Source organism: Phycodurus eques, chromosome 12 (genome assembly GCF_024500275.1).
Source record: "Phycodurus eques isolate BA_2022a chromosome 12, UOR_Pequ_1.1, whole genome shotgun sequence".
Lineage (NCBI taxonomy): Eukaryota > Metazoa > Chordata > Actinopteri > Syngnathiformes > Syngnathidae > Phycodurus > Phycodurus eques.
Genome location: NC_084536.1, coordinates 23,116,791 through 23,136,501, shown reverse-complemented (window position 1 = coordinate 23,136,501; position 19,711 = coordinate 23,116,791). Strand labels below are relative to the sequence as shown.

General features: G+C 43.7%; 3 protein-coding genes across 5 annotated transcripts in view; all 3 read left to right on the top strand.

The window, feature by feature from the left end:
• Positions 1–13,380, top strand: part of morc3a (MORC family CW-type zinc finger 3a) — a 38,753-nt gene extending 25,373 nt beyond the window's left edge. The window contains exon 18 of the mRNA XM_061691627.1: positions 10,186–13,380. Coding sequence (XP_061547611.1) covers positions 10,186–10,236 — 51 coding nt within the window. The 3' untranslated portion in view covers positions 10,237–13,380. The remainder of the gene's footprint in view (positions 1–10,185) is intronic.
• slc5a3b (solute carrier family 5 member 3b) lies at positions 10,387–19,587 on the top strand. The gene is made up of 2 exons (XM_061691628.1): positions 10,387–10,476; positions 15,611–19,587. Exon 2 carries the CDS (start codon positions 15,874–15,876, stop codon positions 17,986–17,988), a length of 2,115 nt encoding a protein of 704 aa, XP_061547612.1. The 5' UTR covers positions 10,387–10,476; positions 15,611–15,873; the 3' UTR covers positions 17,989–19,587.
• LOC133410446 (calsequestrin-2-like) overlaps positions 10,394–19,711 on the top strand; it is a 33,679-nt gene continuing 24,361 nt past the window's right edge. Inside the window, exon 1 of one of the 3 annotated variants that reach the window (XM_061691631.1) lies at positions 10,394–10,476. The gene's annotated coding sequence lies outside the window, so the exon portion shown is untranslated. Of the gene's footprint in view, positions 10,477–15,959; positions 16,042–16,201; positions 16,221–19,711 lie in introns of those variants that run through there. The other 2 variants (XM_061691632.1, XM_061691634.1) reach the window with 2 other exon arrangements.

Here is a 19,711-nt window from a genome sequence, read left to right as displayed (position 1 = left end):
AGCATCCTCTATTGGTCTTTTGAAAACCAGACCAAAATTATCTGCACCCCTGCCTATAGCGCTTGTCCTCATCACTGGTCGACTGGTTGCCAGCCAATCACAGGGCACATGTTGACAAATAACTATTTACACTTTTGGGCATTTAAAGTCTTCAGTTAACCTAACATGCATGTTTTGGGAATGTGTGAGGAAGCCGGAGTTCCTGAAGAAAACACACACAAACAAAAGAACGACATGCTAACTTCACCCGTGAAACCCAAAGGCGAAATTCAGACGGAACCTCCGAACTGTGATGCAGCTGTGCTGACGATATTTATTCAGTCAGAAATATTTTCAACATTTACACATTTTTAAATGTGTGTGGATGCAATGCATAATATACAAATATGGATATGGAAACAAAACCAGGGATATTGTAGCAGGCTGAGCAGATACTGCTTGTTCTCTTGCTACTCAGCATCTAAAAATCCAAATGAAGCTCACTTCAAGTTTAACGGTTTGTGGCGCAAGACTGCATGTTGCCTGTAAGCTTTTGGGGGAGGATCATGGCAGTCGGCCATTTATCTGTAATGTGTGCTCTTGCAAAACAATGCAACCCTAATGCCAAACAACAGAATGAGTGGTGGTTTTGTTTTTCTTGTTGTCCAAATCTATAGAACATACTGTTTTAATTGTAGATTTTTTTTTTTTTTTTTTTTTTTTTTACTTTGCCCATCATCTGCTATTGATTTTTTTCACAGATAATTTTTTTTTTTTTACAGATACCATGTTACCCAGCCTGTGCACATTTTTCATTCCATTTGCCGCACCACAGAACATAAGCTCTATTTGCTCGGACTGCAACCTTTTTATACACCCGATGAGATAATATTGCTCTAACTAATGGAAAGTATGCCTAACAATAGAATATAGTGAAACCTTGTTGGAAAGTACCTTGCCTCTCTGCTCTAAAAGTGGGCCTGCAATAAGCCTGTTATTTTTGTATTAATCTACAGTGTGCATCCAGTAATCCTGTCTAGCATTAACAACAGAAATAGCATAACAAATGATGTCGCTATTGAAAAATTGTTCTTTAGAGCCAACATATTTTTCAATGCACTGGTAGAATAGTTTTGCCAGTCATGTGAGCAATTCAATTACATAACGTTTTCTTATAAAATACCCCGCAAAACAAAAAATGAACCACTACTTTTTGTGGTAGTGGAGTGGTCTACCTGCTACACTGCTACCACATTTGTTGTTTGTTTTCCACTGTGCTTCCCGAAGTGCCGCCAACAACGTATACTACAATTTTAGCAGTAGTACAATCCCATTAATACTACTACTAATCACCATACGATTATTATTGCAAATACAATTAAAGCAGGACATTGTTTCCTTATCCCTGCAGCTCTATCCCTCTCTCTAATCTCTCCTGATGGGAATTGGCACTATATAACTAACATTTAACTGAACATTTTCACTTCAACGCGGCGGCCTTTACACTAGTGCTGTAATGTACTCAATAGATGGCACTACAGCAACACATTGCTTGAAATAATGAACTTCCAATTGCATAACTCACTCGGACATTCCCATTGTTTATTTATTTTTACAGATTATTAACTAAAGCTAGTTTGGGTTCCTTGGTTGGGGTGTTTTTGCATCTTGCAGCACTTCTAGCCACTTTTTGGATACGCTTAGACCACTGTTTCCCAACCTTAATTGAACCAAGGCACAAATCTTACATGAGAAAAATCTAAAGAAATAAAAGTCACAAAAATTATGAATCCTGAAATAAAGATTTTAATTAGTGTAAAATTGTGGGCCTGTTAAACTGAACATGAACACAGGTTAATTGTACCTTCTGCCATCTAGTGGAAGAGCTTATGTTCTTCCTGTCACTATATGTCGCTGGCATGGAGAGATATTTATAGGTACATTATTTGTTGTAAATAAGTTTCAGACCATCCATCCATTATCATTACCGCTTATCCTCACTAGGGTCGCGGGCATGCTGGAGCCTATCTTTAGGCGGGAGGCGGGGTACACCCTGAACCGGTCGCCAGCCAATCGCAGGGCACATAGAAACAAACAACCGTTTGCACTCACATTCACACCTACGGGCAATTTAGAGTCTTCGACCAACCTACGACGCATGTTTTTGGGATGTGGGAGGAAACTGGAGTGTTCGGAGAAAACCCACCCAGGCACGGGGAGAACATGTGAACTCCACACAGGCGGGTGATTTTAACCGCGGTCCCCAGAACTGTGAGGCAGATTTGATAACCAGTTGGACCAGTTAAGTGAAATTGGATAACTTCCTCAGGCACACAAATGTGCCTTGTGTGCTGTGGAATAGTGGTTGGGAATTCACTGGAACCTCCACATATGTCATATTCCCCAGAAGTTGCACTATTTTAGTTAAACCAAAATTATGTGGGGGGGAAATGTTTAAAGGGTGGAAAAATAAATGTTAAATCCCTGTGCAACATCACATGAGATTTGACCTCAGTGAACAACCAAATAATTAACTCCAAAGTGTACTTACTTTTGCTACTTATTATATGTGACATGCACTACACAACACTTCCTGTTCCCTCTCCATTAGGTGTCTGCCAGGCATATCAAAGAGTGAGTAGTTTTACTTTTGGTTTTGCATTACAGTCGTGAACTCCTTTTTACACGAGCATGCCACTTTAATTTTTTATTTTATTCATTTTTTGTTTTGTTTTAAACTGTCCTGTTCATGTGCATGGCATTGCAGAATGTTGGATCTGTATGGTTTTTGTGCTGGAACAGTTTTGCTGTGCAATGGGGGAGTTTGAGTTTCTGGTTATTTTTTTTATATGTTTTAATTATTCTGATGTGGAAATGAGCAAGGCACTGCTGCTGGCGAGTGGTGCGGTGGGATTCTTTTTTTAGTGTCTAAACACTTCGAAGAACCTGTGAGTTGATATATTAGTATAACCTGTGTTGTTATTAGTGGTCGCAGCACAAAGCAATTAAAGCCGTGTCCATCGAACTTATTAGTGAATGAAAACCATATCAAATGCATGTTAGTCAACTGGTGTATGGAGTTGCTGGGCTGGCACATTAAGGAAGGGTGGGCCCGACGCAACCCAGGGAGGTCCCCAGCTCAAGCAAAGCGCCTCGACCAGTCCTAAAGGGAGGGGCACGGGCACCGGACCGCCCCCCCCCCCCCCCCCCCATGCCAGTTTAGATTGTTAAAATTCACTTGACTATTACAATGAGGGAGAGAGAGAAAGATTTTGCAGTTAGACCGACTTGGACGTCAACCAGCTTCGGGGAATGGATGCTGTTCAACTTTGGGGCTTCCACTGTAAATGTAATTGGGAGGAGGGTGGCATGTCATTTTGTTAAAAATAAGCACATCTTGTTGTTCCAGATTGAACGACGCTAATAAATTATTGATTATCCCGGTGGTGACTCTTTACCTTGGGATGAAGCCGCCATCATGCACGCGAATGAAGACAGCCGAGGCCACACTGGTGTTTCTAATCAGTCAAAGCCAAGTAGAACCACTGGGAGGGAGGAAACAATGGTTTCACTGTTACCTCTGCCAAGGGCTTTGTTTGCCTCCATGCCGTCTCACTGTTTGTCTGTTACCTAAAAGGATATTTAACAGAGCTCAGTGAAAATATGCGCAAAGAGCAACTGTTTGCACTTTTGTGTGACTTGAGCTGCAACGCTATTGAACCGGAGCTGCACTTTTTTTTGTGTGTGTTTGCGGAGTGCGGACGACACGTGCAGCACAGTTTTAGAGGGCGTTTTTTAAATGTCACTTGCCCACAAGTAGTTGGCTGGCTGTGAATGTTGCCCACTTGAGTCCCAACTCCTGCGTTGTGCAAATACAACCACATTCAGCTGACGTGCATCTGCAAAGTCAAAGTGAAACTGCAGCCCAAGTGGTCGTGCATGTGAGGGCCTATTAACTCATTCTGCAGTTTGAATGTTGTTTGGACGTGTTGGCCTGTCCTTTAAGAAAAAAAAAAAACGCACTAGTTTTGTGAAGTTGTTGTCAGAATAGTCACCCAAAAAAATACTAGCTTAGTTCGCATGTACAACGCTATTTTGCTCGTTAGGCTTTTGGGGCATTTCCTCATGTGGAATGTTTGGCAAATTTTGGGTGAATGACTGTGAGAAATGTAAAAAAAAAATAAAAAGAGTGTGCAAACCTGTGCAATAAGGCCTGCCCCCACTTGAAAATATGAAGTCAAGCCAGCCTTTACTCTGTATTCAAGTGCACGTTGGCAAATCAGTTTGACACTGAAAAGTGCATCTTTGTATGTAAAATGTAATTTTAGAGATGACATAAATCACAGTCTGGGCTCATAACAATTAGCTAAAGTTGCTATGTTATCAGTTATCCCAGACCCTGCAAGAAACGTGACATTCTTCAAAGCTCTTTTCATTTTCTTCTTTTTCTGCAACATGCCGGCACATGCGACTGTGCCAGTGACAGCACTGTTTTAACACTTCTGCCATAATGTAACCAAGTATATTTTACTCTGTTCCATTAGTTTAGACAGATTGTGTTTGTCTATTCTTGAGAGAAATGCTTCTCACCATTAAATCATAGGGCACATACAAAAACAGTAGACCAGTGATTCTCAAAGTGTGGTACCTGAAATTATCTCTGTCTATGTAATCACCTTTTTAGTACGATGCATTTGCATTGAACTTTTAGGAAGTTTAAAAAAACAACAACTTTTATTTAGTTATTTTTATTTAAGTTTGATGTGCTTTGCATTTTAACTGTACATTATTTAGGTATTTAGGCCTCCTTGAGCCGTCACCTTATCGTGGTGGAGGGGTTTGTGTGTCCCAATGATCCTAGGAGCTAAGTTGTCTGGGGCTTTATGCCCCTGGCAGGGTCACCCATGGCAAACAGGTCCTCGGTGAGGGACCAGACAAAGCACGGCTCAAAGACCCTGTATGAAGAAGACAAATTATGGACTCAGGTTTCCCTTGCCCGGACGCGGGTCACCGGGGCCCCCCTCTGGAACCAGGCCTAGAGTTGGGGCTCGAAGGAGAGCGCCTGGTGGCCGGGCCTGCACTCATGGGGCCCGGCCGGGCACAGCCTGAAAGGGTAACGTGGGTCCCCCTTCCCATGGGCTCACCACCTGTGGGAGGGGCCATAGGGGTCGGGTGCAATGCGAGCTGGGCGGTGGCCGAAGGCGGGGACCTTGACGATCCGATCCCCGGCTACAGAAGCTGACTCTAGGGACATGGAATGTCACCTCTCTGGCAGGGAAGGAGCCCGAGCTGGTGTGTGAGATCGAGAAGTTCCGACTAGATATAGTTGCACTCACCTCCACGCACAGCTTGGGCTCTGGTACCGGTCCTCTCAAGAGGGGTTGGACTCTCTTCCACTCTGGAGTTGCCCACGGTGAGAGGCGCCGAGCAGGTGTGGGTATACTTATTGCTCCCCGGCTCGGTGCCTGTACGTTGGGGTTCACCCCGGTGGACGAGAGAGTAGCCTCTCTCCGCCTTCGGGTGGGGGGATGGGTCCTGACTGTTATTTGTGCCTATGCACCAAACACCAGTTCAGAGTACCCACCCTTTTTGGAGTCCTTGGAGGGGGTGCTGGAGAGCGCCCCCGCTGGGGACTCCATCGTTCTGCTGGGGGACTTCAATGCTCATGTGGGCAATGACAGTGAGACCTGGAAGGGCGTGATTGGGAGGAACAGCCCCCCCGATCACAACCCGAGCGGTGTTCTGTTATTGGACTTCTATGCTCGTCACGGATTGTCCATCACGAACACCATGTTCAAGCATAAGGGTGTCCACACGTGCACTTGGCACCAGGACACCCTAGGTCGCAGTTCGATGATCGACTTTGTGGTCGTGTCATCGGACTTGCGGCCGCATGTCTTGGACACTCGGGTAAAGAGAGGGGGGGAGCTGTCAACTGATCACCACCTGATGGTGAGTTGGCTCTGATGGTGGGGGAAGATGCCGGGTCCGACGTGGCAGGCCCAAACGTATTGTGAGGGTCTGCTGGGAACGTCTGGGGGAATCCCCTGTCAGAAGGAGTTTCAACTCCCACCTCCGACAGAACTTTGCTCATGTTCCGGGGGAGGCGGGGGACATCGAGTCCGAGTGGAACGTGTTCCGCGCCTCCATTGCTGAGGCGGCCGACCGGAGCTGTGGCCGTAAGGTGGTCGGTGCCTGTCATGGCGGCAATCCCCGAACCCGTTGGTGGACACCAACGGTGAGGGATCCCGTCAAGCTGAAGAAGGAGTCCTATCGGGCCTTTTTGGCCTGTGGGACTCCTGAGGCAGCTGATGGGTACCGGATGGCCAAGCGGAATGCAGCCTTGGTGGTCGCTGAAGCAAAAATTCGGGCATGGGAGGAGTTCGGTGAGGCCATGGAGAAAGACTTCCGGACGGCTTTGAGGAAATTCTGGTCCACCATCCGGCGTCTCAGGAGGGGGAAGCAGTGCACCATCAACACTGTGTATAGTGGGGATGGGGCGCTGCTGACCTCGACTTGGGACATTGTGAATTGGTGGGGAGAATACTTCGAAGACCTCCTCAATTCCACCGACATGCCTTCCCATGAGGGAGCAGAGTCTGGGTTCACTGAGGCGGGTTCTCCTATCTCTGGGGTTGAGGTCACAGAGGTGGTTAAAAAGCTCCTCGGTGGCAAAGCCCCATGGATGGATGAGATTCGCCCGGAGTTCCTCAAGGCTCTGGATGTTGTAGGGCTGTCCTGGTTGACACGCCTCTGCAACATCGCATGGACATCTGGGACAGTGCCTCTGGATTGGCAGACTGGGGTGGTGGTCCCCCTTTTTAAGAAGGGGTACCGAAGGGTGTGTTCCAACTACAGGGGGATCACACTCCTCAGCCTCCCTGGTAAGGTCTATTCAGGGGTGCTGGAGAGGAGGGTCCGTCGGGAAGTTGAATCCCAGATTTAGGAGGAGCAGTGTGGTTTTCGTCCTGGCCGTGGAACCGTGGACCAGCTCTACACCCTTGGCAGGGTCCTCGAGGGTGCATGGGAGTTCGCCCAACCAGTCAACATGTGTTTTGTGGATTTAGAGAAGGCGTTCGACTGTGTCCCTCGGGTGGCCCTGTGGGGGGTGCTTCGGGAGTATGGGGTACCGAACCCCCTGATACGGGCTGTTCGGTCCCTGTACGACCGGAGTCAGAGTTTGGTCCGCATATCCGGCAGTAAGTCGGACTCTTTTCCTGTGAGGGTTGGACCCCACCAAGGCTGCCCTTTGTCACCGATTCTGTTCATAACTTTTATGGACAGAATTTCTAGACGCAGCCGAGGCGTAGAGGGGGTCCGGTTTGGTGGCCTCAGTATTGCATCTCTGCTTTTTGCAGATGATGTGGTTCTGTTGGCTTCATCAAGCCGTGACCTCCAACTCTCATTGGGCCTCCAAATCTGAGACCATGGTCCTCAGTCAGAAAAGGGTGGCGTGCCCTCTCCAGGTCGGGGATGAGATCCTGCCCCAAGTGGAGGAGTTCAAGTATCTTGGGGTCTTGTTCACGAGTGAGGGAAGAATGGAACGGGAGATCGACAGGCGGATCGGTGCGGCGTCTGCAGTGATGCGGACTTTGTATCGATCCGTTGTGGTAAAGAAGGAGCTAAGCCGAAAGGCGAAGCTCTCGATTTACCGGTCGATCTATGTTCCTACCCTCACCTATGGTCACGAGCTGTGGGTTGTGACCGAAGGAACGAGATCCCGGATACAAGCGGCCAAAATGAGTTTCCTCCGCAGGGTGTCCGGGCTCTCCCTTAGAGATAGGGTGAGAAGCTCGGTCATCCGGGAGGATCTCAGAGTAGAGCCGTTGCTCCTTCACATCGAGAGGAGCCAGATGAGTTGGCTGGGGCATCTGATTCGGATGCCTTCCGGGAGACCCCGGGGACGACCCAGGACACGCTGGAGAGACTACATCCTTCGGCTGGCCTGGGAATGCCTCGGGACCCCCCCGGGAGAGATGGATGAAGTGGCTGAGGAAAGGGAAGTCTGGACGTCCCTGCTAAAGCTACTGCCCCCGCGACCCGACCTCGGATAAGCGGTAGAAGATGGATGGATTATTTCGGTATACTGTTTTTTTTCCCCTTCTTCTTCCTACGTTTAAGTACAGTGTTAATGTTCAAACTGCATAGTATTGCATCATGTCTCGCTTTTGATTGACCGAGACCTACTACGCTACTGTATTTTAATGTTAGTCATGATGGTGGTGCTTGCAGAGCGAGGTTTTTTTTAGGGGGTGGTACTTGGTGTTAAAAAAAAAAAAAAAACAAGGGGGGGGGGGTAGCTGCAGTAAACATTCATGCCTCAGCTCGACAAAGGAGCAGAGATTCGAACACACAACCTCAGAGCTGCGAGGCAGACGTGCCCATCCTAAACCCAATTAATTCGCCACTGAAACCACCGTTTTGGCAGTCAAAACCGTGAAAATTATGCATTGTGCTGATCTGCAGCTTCCTTTGCCCATTACAGTATTTACAATGTTTCCCGGTTAAATGACATTTACGCTCGTACAGCTTCAAAATACGTTCAACGCCCTGAAGAATGAAAGCTAACGTGTTTGTTTCGATGTTAAAACGTCCACTTGGCGTGAAGACTTCCGACTTCCCAAACGGGCGACTCGTTCGCCGGTCGCGCCACTGTTGTGTACGTGACGTCACCGTCGCGCAAAGCCCGCCGGGAAACGTAGTTCTCTTCGAAATGGAAATTTCCAATGTATCAGACCAGAGGAGCCAGTGGAAATTTACTCGGCTTCCCTCCCCCTATAATATGCAGAGCGGTGTCTGCCTTTGCAGGATGTTTTGATGAAAGTCAACCGTTCTGCTGGCCTTGTTATCTCCCACTGACACTCAACATTTTTTTTTCTTTTCAATGATTAGATGACTTTGTCATGAAGATAGTCACATGCCTCTTCATCACATGCATTATGATTGACTGTATAAGCGTGTTATTTAAATGTGAACATCATGAAAATAGTGGAATTTTCCACTAAAAGCAGTTAGGTAGCAACCACATATAAACATGACTCAATAACGTTGGCATTGGACAGTTTGGGGACAATATGAGTGGCATGTTTCATTCTGGTGCATTATTGCCTTTTGCTTTTGTGCTCATAGATTATTTTATTTTTATTTTGTTTTTACTTTTCAAGCCTATTTATTGCAGGAATTCATATTTTGTTTTGACAAATGCACACACAAATTGGGAGGGGTTACTAGAATTATAATGAAAAGAAAACAGTAAAATCAATATTTTATTTATTTCTTTATTTATTTTTAAAAGACCACGGGTGGGAAATTTGTGGCCACTGGTGTATATGGGATCGGCTCACCATGCAATCTGAAAAACAAGTCCCCCAAAACATTTAATCCATTCATTTTCTATTGTACCGGTCCTCATTGGGGTTGTCGGTTAATTGGAGGCTATCCGTGCTGACTTTGACAAAACAGACAATTGCATGGCACGTAGACAAACGTTTACACTCATGCCTTCAATTGAGATGAAACGCACGTTTTTGGAATGTGGGAAGAAGATGGAATGTCCACAAGCACGGGGGGAACATGCGAACGCCACACAGGGAAAGGCAGATTCGAACGCTGACTCTCAGAACTGCGTGGCAGATATTCTAACCACTAAGCCCAACGGTTTAGTGTTTAGGGTTAGGATCGTTTGCCTCTGCTGCAGGAAATTATCCTTAAATTTGGGTCATGAACATTTTATATTCTGTGAAATATTAAAAAAAAAAAATATCCAGAATGTTCTCCAGCCTTGATCCTAGGTTACACACCTCCTCCTAATCAGATTACAAATTCTCTAATCAGTTGCATGGGGAGTTGGAGTATGTTCCATGATTCGATCATATCAATTTATTTGACGAAAAGTCGCAGAAAAGATAGCGGTGGGGCTATATTATTTAATATTGGCTTTATTTTTAATGAAATTCGTTGTACACCCATTTTTGTGCTCACTTCTGTTTTTTAGAGAAAACAAAAAAAGAGATGTTGCATTCTTGGATAGAAAATGCACTTGTCAAGTTGATCTAAAAACAAGTGTTGAAATAATATATATATAGATTATTATATATATATTATATATATATATAATTATATATATATATATATTTATATATATATATATTAATTATTATTATTATTTTTTAAACAAATGTTTGTTTCCTTTTTTGATGTTTACAGCCCGACGCGTCACGGGTGAGCCACACGTGTGGGGCGTGGCGTTTGAAATAGGTCCGCTCGCTATAAGGAGGAGAGGCGGCGAGGAATCGACTAGTCCAAGACAAACCCGTCATTCAAACAAAGCTTCACACCCAAGAGAGGGGGACCACTTCTGACGGGGAGAAGCGACGAGACGAGCTGGGCTTCTTGTTTTTCTTCTTGGCGTTGACTTGCTTATCCTGCTCACCTCTTCTCGGGGGGGTGTGTGCGTGTTGCTGTCGCCTCTTTAGCATCCTGACGCTAGCTTAAAAGGTACATGCAGTTGTGCTCATCAATTTCAGCCTGACCACTACTTACTTCCACGTGAATATCTATGCATATATTTAAGATTAATATTATTGTTTTTTTTTTAATTTTAAAAAGTGTTTTTAAAATTATATAAATATTAAATTCGCTCGTAATGTAAAGCTGTCGTTTCCTGTTTCGAGGTGCCTTCGCGTGTCTTGCTTGTTAAACGTCCAAAAGTCGTGACTTTTCATTCTTCATTTCATATAACCCAAAATAAAAATGTATTAGATTGGGGAGGGGGGGATGGGGAGGCTTTCATACGTACCTTTTCATATACGCATACTCGTGAGATGCGCAGCAGGAGATGCCACACGAGTGACTGTTGTAGAAATTTCTCACCTACTACTACGCAGGTTGCCAACGTTAGCGACCCAGAGATAAAATGCCACGCGAGTCACTTTTTATAAATTCAGTCATAATTTCACACTCACAAAAAAAAAGCCTATTCCCACATACTAATTTTCATTCATTCATTGCCATAGACGCATAGTGTACTCGTGGTAAGCACCTGTGCTTCACAGTTGTAAGGATCTGCGTTCACATCTCGGCTATGACTTTAAAAAAAAAATACCTATAATGTGTTGTGTCAAGTGACTGTTTGGGAAATTTCTCACCGTCTCCTACACAGGTGTCCAACTTTTAGAGCCAAGTTGGATCGCGACTCACTTTTTTTTGGTTCATAATAGTTGAAAATCCCCCCCCCCCCCCCCCCCCCCCACCCCAAAAAAAAAAGTCTTCAATCATCATTACGAGTTGTTGCTCTAGGCATCATGGTGGTCTAGTGGCTAGCACATCCACCTCATAGTTTTAAGGGTCTTCTAATGAAGTTGCTGGGAAAAAAAAAAAGTCTTTAATATGGAGACCTGCTAGAAATTTCTAGCTTTCTACTATACAGGTTCATAACTAGGGGCCTGTCGCCAAAATGGGTCAGGAGTCACTTTTTGTCATAATATTGATTAATTTGTTGCAGTAGGCAGCCTGACAGATTCGTGGTTAGCATGTCGGCCTCTCAGTTCTGGGTTTTGGAACTTTCTCACATTCTACTGCGCAGGTTCCCAACTTGTGGGGACCTGGAGGAAAAATGGGTTGCGGGTCACATTTTATTGGGTCAGAGTAATAATTTCACCAACAAGGCTTTTTATTCATCGCTCATTTTGATTGATTTGCTGCCTAGGCAGTTTGGTGTATTCGTGTTTTGCACGTCTGCCTCAGATTCTTGAGTTTCTGCATTTGAATCTCAGCTGCGATCTGTGAAGCCCACTTTTCTCCTCTTGTATGAAAGATAAAAAATTATGACTTTCAAAATGCATAGACATGAATGACCGTTCTAGAAATGTGTATATGACTGAAAAAAATGCCTTTAATGTATAGATGCATGTGGCTTCTAGAAATTTCTCCCCTTCTACTGCAGAGGTTACCAACCTAGGGGGCCTGGAGCCAAAATAGGTCATGAGTAACTTTTTTTTGTTGGGTAAGAGTGTCGCCCAAAAAATTATTCCTCATCACTTTTTTTTTTTTTTTTTTTCTTCCGAATGTTAAGCTCATTGAAAACTAAATTGACCATGGGTGTGAGTGGTCGTTTGTATGCATGTCCCCTGTGGTTGGCCGGCGACCAGTCCGGTATGTGCCTGCCTCTCGCCCCAAAGTCGGCTGGGATAGGCTCCAGCCCAGTCGCGACCCTAATGTAGACAAGCACTATAGAAAAGGCATGTATATGGATGTAAATGTGAATGAGCAGCCACAGCATAGTTGTAGCATTAGTAGTTCAAACTAACAACCACAATAATAGCCATCCATTTTCTGTACTGCTTTTCCTCACTAGGGTTGCTGGCACTACAATAATAAACATTGTTAATACAGTTCTACTTCTGACAATATCAATCAAAACGAAACATTATTACCAAGAATATTTGAGACAGTTCTTGTATTGGAGCTCTTTATCTTGTGGCTGGTCAATGTACTGTATGTGCATGTTATGGTAATACACAATCCATTTTAGTAACCAAATTTCCAATTTAGAGTTTAAAATGTTTGTAAAGCCCTCTTACAGTTCTAATAGGAGAGCTTTGTACACATTATTAAGTCAGTCAGTCACTTCGCGCAGTGTATTAAAGGCGCATTGTTCCATTCCAGTTGCCTTGCAACCTTGCAAGGCGTTCTGCATTCGTCAGCTTTATTATACAGGTAGCCAGCGATTGTGGTGGTGGTGGTGGTGAGGGTGGGGCAGGGGGGAGAAGAGTCACACTGTCATTAGAGAATAAAGTCTGGGCAAATGTATTGTTGTAGCAGTAGTTGTAACCCTCAGGGCTGAGTTAATCGACTTCTGTCATCTTTGTGCACACTGGTTTTAGTGTCTTACTGCAGCAGAAAAACAATAAGAACAGTAACACCTGACCCGGCTCCAGTTTCATCACTCTTGCAGGGAGTTAGTTGTCGGATATACCTGACTTTGTGCATCCTGTTGCGAAACGATAAGGGCAATACTAATTGATTCGTCAGCTGAACTCAAGCCACAGTCAGTTGTTGTCTTGTGGTTAGTGCCAAAGATAATTTTGTAGGTAACTGTCCAAACTTGTGCAAGCTGGACTATTTTCACAGACACAGCAAACTAAACATACATTTTGCCTCACAATCCCTACATGTGTACATGATTTTGAGGTGGCACAATGTTTTCAAAACTTTCAGGTATTCAAAAACATTCAGCTCTCTTGAAGAACGCAAGTAAAAATGCCTCAGTGCATGATATTTCAAATGAAATTCTACTGAATTCCCAAAACAACAGGCTTCTGTAACTTGTACAAAATTTTACTAACATAAGATATTTCCAGGTAAAAAAAAAAACAAATCAAGAGTATGTATGTGTGTGTGTGTGTGTGTGTGTGTGTATATATATATATATATATATATATAATTTTTGTTCAAAGTCATACTAAATTTCAGAAATATTGGGCTTTTAGTGGTCTAAATATGAACACTCACCAGCTCTTTCAAGGAAGCCTCAGCACGTTACCTCATGTTAATTCAAATGCATGATTTAAAAAAAAATCATATCCTACTGAATTCCAGATAGAACGCCTCTCTGGAAGTCAATAGTCTGTAGTGTAAATGCAAATTAATTTGTTAATACATAAAAGCTTTCTCTTGGAAGCCACAAATTGTCTGATTTCTACAAATTCAAGTGTATGTCCCAGTAATTTCACAGAGAACAGGCTTCTGGAATTCAGGCATCGGTATAAAACCTTTTTTTAACCAAACAAATACCTTAGAAAGCATATTTTTAGCCGCCTAACTAATTAAAGTGCCTTCATTTTCATACACATGCTACTGTTTTTTTTTTTTTTATTAATATAAAGTGGACAGGTCAGTACTCGAAAACAGTGGTTCTCAAACTTTACACCAAGTACCACCTAAAAAAATAATAATGCTTGGCTTTCCAAGTGCCACCATCACGACCAACATAGCTCTCGTCAAGTCAAATATATTTGTAGTAGGCCTAAGTGTTCATCAAAAACGAGACGGAAAAGTTTTATTCTTAAAAAGTATATTAGATATTATTGTAGGCTACTGTAACAGTATGCACAGTTTGAATATTAAAACACTGCTCTTAAATTTAAGAAAGTAAAAACATAAATTAATAAAATACTTAATGGGTGAATGAATCAAATGAATAAAATGTATCTCACAAAAGTTAAAAAATCTTATCTTTAAATGTTTTAAAACAGACAATCCCTAAAGATTAAATGCAAATGTATTGAACTTAAAAGTTAAATACAACTGAACTATATTTAAGCAGTGATTCTTTCGCATTCCACGAGAGGGAGTCCGTGTACCACTCGTGGTACACATACCACACTAAGAATAAAATTTTTAGAGTGGGCATGTTTCTGTTTGTCAGTGCTCTTAAACATTCATTTATACAAAACTATAACCCCCAGAAGTTAAACACTTGCAATGTTGCCTAAAGTTGTCAGGCTGTTTTGGTAAAAAACTAAACTCTTACAAAGTTTCAGATTGAAAGGGCATCTATAGGTCAATAGTGTAATCAAAAATTAGTTTATTCATACCAAAAAAGCCTATTCAAGTAAGCATAAGTACAGGAAGATCTATTTCTATTTCCTACTAATTCAAGTAAACAAAATAAATAAATGAAATCCAATAAAAGTCCAGAACCAACATGCCTCTGTAATTTGTGGTCTAAATGAAAACGTGTCAATAGAAAAACATTGAATTCTTTCAAGGGAACCAAAAAGAATAGCCTCGTTACTACTATTTCTGTGCAAAACTTCAATTTACAGACTTTGAAATGACATGGGCACACTTTACATTACACACAGATCATAGGTCAGGTGCGCTCATGGACAGAAGCCCTCAGATTCACAAGCCGGCTATGACTTTGCTCTAAGGCACGTGTGCCATTTCGATAATGTCACAGCGATCTCTTTTTCAAAAGAATTTAAATGTTTAACCCTGCAGGGTATACTCGGCAGCAAACAATACGATAACTAAAGTTTACAACTAGATTAGAATGTGTCAGGAACAGAGCCCCTTCTGTTGTGACGAGAAAAATAAATGTCATGTAATTTACCGCCGATTTTATTCATAACCTTTGACAAAGATTTTGTTGAAGGTTCATCTCTTTTAACATTACATGCAGGCATACTTGTAACTGATGAATTTAGAGATTTTTCAGCATGCAAGTTAAACCTCATATTAACTCATTCAAGAATCGCCCAGTTCTTGGCTGCATGTTTGCGTTCCTGTTTTTACTCCTTGATCGCTTTTATAATGTTATTCAGCTTTAAGTGTTTACAGTGGCCCTGCTTAATTTGATAGTTTCCCCCCCCCCAAAGAGATTAAACTGGAAAGCTATACCAGTTTAAACATTAATCCTGTGTTCAGCTCGCAACTTTGCACCACTTTTGAGAAAATGTGTATACTGTAATGCCATGTTATTGGTTGCCATATGTTCTCTATGGTTTTGAAAGATAATATGCTGAAGCTTATTTTATGTTTGTCTTGTAAACTTTGTGTCCAGAACCTTTCCCGCTTAAATAAAATCTCTAATGAGGTGTTTCTCTTTGCCTTTGCTGTCTTGCAGGAACAAAAACTCTATAGAGTTTTCTAGACCAGAGGCCCCACAGCATCCTTTAAAAGTAGAACAACCTGAGTGCTGGTGGATAACCCCATCCAAAGCACAGCTAGCGAATTAGACCTGACAGTGGATACTACAGCTTCCATCCAGACAGCAAACCAAAGCAGGGCATTTCTACAGTTTGTCTGTGTGTGTGTGTGTGTGTTTTAAATAGCTGACGCCGTTTCTAGTTTGGGCAAGAACTTTTTATTTTCAAGTAATCTGTAAAAATGAGTCCTGGAATGGAAGCGCCTGATGTCGCTGTGGTTGCACTCTACTTCGTCCTGGTACTCGTCATCGGGTTTTTTGCCATGTGGAAATCCAACCGCAGCACTGTGAGCGGTTACTTCCTGGCCGGACGCTCCATGACGTGGATCGTGATCGGCGCCTCGCTCTTCGTGAGTAATATTGGCAGCGAACATTTCATCGGTCTGGCCGGGTCGGGAGCGGCGAGCGGCTTTGCTGTGGGAGCATGGGAATTCAACGCTGTTCTGCTACTGCAGCTGCTCGGCTGGGTGTTCATTCCCGTTTACATCCATTCAGGAGTGTTCACCATGCCCGAGTACCTGTCTAAACGGTATGGTGGCAACCGGCTCAAGGTCTACTTTGCTTTCCTGTCTGTGCTCCTCTACATTTTCACCAGGCTGTCTGTGGACTTGTACGCAGGCGCTCTCTTCATCCAGGAGTCCCTCGGGTGGAACCTTTACCTGTCTATAGTCCTGCTCATTAGCATGACCGCCCTACTCACCATCACCGGTGGGCTGGTAGCTGTTCTGTACACTGATGCCCTTCAGGCTGTGTTGATGATTGGTGGAGCCTTAACATTAACCATCATCAGTCTTGTTAAAGTGGGTGGGCTAGAAGGTGTCAGAACTAAGTACATGGAAGCTGTCCCCAATGTTACTGCCATAATGGCTACTGGGAACTATTCCTATTCTGCCTCCTGTCCCATCCATCCCAAACCCAACTCCCTTCGCATCCTCCATGGACCTTTGGATGAAGACATTCCATGGCCGGGCTTTATTCTAGGCCAAACCACCGCCTCCATTTGGTACTGGTGTGCCGACCAGGTCATAGTTCAGAGAGTTCTGGCAGCAAAAAACATTGCTCACGCTAAGTGCTCAACACTCATGGCAGGAATCCTTAAGATCCTTCCCATGTTTATAATCGTCATCCCGGGTATGATCTCCCGCATCTTGTTCGCAGACGACATCGCCTGCATCGGGCCTGAGCACTGCATGGCCGTGTGCGGCTCTCAGGCGGGCTGCTCCAACATCGCGTATCCTCGTCTGGTCATGGCCGTGATGCCCGTGGGACTCCGCGGTCTGATGATGGCGGTCATGATCGCCGCCCTGATGAGCGATCTCGACTCCATCTTCAACAGTGCGAGTACCATCTTCACCTTGGACATCTACCAAACATTTCGAAAGAAGGCGTCTCAGCGCGAGCTGCTCATTGTGGGTCGTCTGTTCGTGGTGCTCATGGTGGCCGTCAGTATCGCCTGGGTTCCAGTCATCATCGAGATGCAAGGTGGACAGACCTATCTTTACATCCAGGAGGTGGCTGGCTACCTCACCCCCCCCATCGCCGCCCTCTTCCTGCTCGGCGTGTTCTGGAAGCGGTGCAGTGAGAAAGGGGCGTTCTGGGGAGGCATGACCGGTTTCATTCTGGGTACCATCCGACTGGTCCTGGCTTTTATCTACCGCCAGCCTCGCTGCGACCAGCCGGACACCCGACCTGCTTTCATCGCCCACGTCCACTACATGTATGTGGCAACTGGTCTGTTCTGGATTTCAGGCCTTGTGGCTGTGGTGGTCAGTCTACTCACATCTCCGCCTGACGAGGATCAGATTCGCACCACGACAGTGTGGGGACTCCGCCATGTAGAAAAGTTGCCCGAGAACAAAAAAGACAGAGAGCAAATGTACAGGCTGACTGAGAAGAGCCACTGCATCGGCGAGGCGACCTTGCACAAAGGTTTGCCCCCAGATGTCAGGAAGGAGATGTGTCTGGACGGTGCCGATATTAAACTCCTGGTTCCATCCACGGACCACGACCCGGCCACTCCCAGCGCAGAGGCGTCCCCCGCAACCACCCCCGCGGACAGATTCGGCAAACTGGATGAGGGAGAACGCCACGAGGCCAGCCGGTGCATTTACGTTATGGACTGGTTTTGTGGCTTCAAGGAGCCGTCTCAGGACGCTCAACCAAGAACGCCCCAGGAGAACGCGAGGTTGATCGCGGAGATGCTGCACGAGTCCCCGCGAGTCAAACTCCTCCTCAACCTTGGCCTGCTTTTTGTCTGCTCCGTGGGCATCTTCATGTTTGTCATTTTCTCGCTGTAGTCAACTCATGCAATCAAATAACTGGTACTGACTGGTTGGGGGGGGGGGGGGGGGGTTACCAAGGTGGACGTAGACCTCGCAGGCGGCCTGTTACAAACAGATGAATTTATGAAGCTTCGAGAAGCTCTGTCTGTAATATTTACAGTTGTTTTTTTTGTAGCTCTCTAACCGGGATGTAAGCTTATTCTAATCATTTTTTTGGAATGATTGAAGCTTCCCCACCAAAAAATGTACTCCTTTTTAAGACTTTGTGAAGCTTATCCAGCACTTGTCTATTTTGTACAGCGCTTGTTATTCCAGCACTCTGAATATCTACTTGGATATTGAGGATCGTTTTACTCTAAGTAAATTTTAATACTGGCCTTATTTGACATATGCACTAATCTTCTTTTTTGTGTTGTAACAAACAAGTTCTGTGATTCATTTTTCTTTCTTGTTGACGGTGACTGTAAGTTTAGTTGCTACTGTAGCGTTCATGTGTTTTGTGGTAAGAGTTTATTTAAGATTGTTGACCACGAAGGTTGTCTTCTAAAGCTAATGCTGCTTAGATTCAAATTTAGTAAAAGTGTGTGTCTGTTTATCATCTTTTGGCCTGGACATTACATTGAGCATATTTCATGAAATAAATCCTAATCAAGCCTTCTTCTATATGGGGGACCATTACGACATTTATTATCTAATAGTATAAAGCTTTGCCTCTCTGGTGATTATTAAACACTTTTGGTGACATTAAAATGCTAAGAAGCACAAATCTGAGCGCTTGTTTAGTGCGGTACATAGCCGTGTGTGTTGTTATCTTTTGTTTTCTGTTGTTTTTTGATGTTCCGTTTGAAAACCAACAAAAAAGCTTTTTATGCACTCTTATAGCATAACAAAAAGAAAAAAACAATACTATTGATTTTGTATCAATCTATATTTTATGCATAATCACGTTACGTTCTAAAACTGCGTGGAATCTGTTGCGTTTTATTTAAATGGCTTTTTGGGTTATTCCTATCACATAACATTCTCAAGTGTATCTACTGTGTCCACCTGTATGCACTGCATTGTTAAATGATCATTTGTTGTTTTGCAAGTGCAAATTTCTACAACCTTTACCAAGTGTGTCTTCATGTGAAGTTCTAGACTGGAGGGGGGAGGAGAAAAAAAAAAAAAAAAAAAAAAAAGTCAAACCGTAGATGAAAAAAGGTTTTAAACACTAACTTTTATGCTGTGTCATTAAAGCCATCTGATATATCAGCTTTGTTGTATCGTAGCTTTTCAGTTAGCGGCATATTAATAATTAAAACAGACGGTCACTGTTGGATTGAGTTTGTATAGATACCAACAAAGAGGGGAAAAAAAAAAAAAAAAAAAAAAAAACGTATTGTGTAACAGCGTCCAATGATTTTTGTTCCCAAATTGTTGTTTAATGGTTTTATCAATGTCAGGCATGAATGATGGAAGATTGATTGTGACTAATTATTATAGTGATGATCACTATTTGGGAAAGCGCTTTAAAACTTTTTTTTTCTTATTTTTTTTTAGAGAAAGAAATATTATTTTTATGGAGTTTGTTTGAAGAAATTTTCAATAAAGAATTTTGTGGAAACCAAAAAACATAGTCGACGATGTGTCATTGATCACTTAATCACATTTGTGGCAACTCTGGCATGAAAAAGAGATTATACCATCCTGTAAAACAGTTAATTGATGGTCAATTTTACCCCCCCCCCCCCCCCAA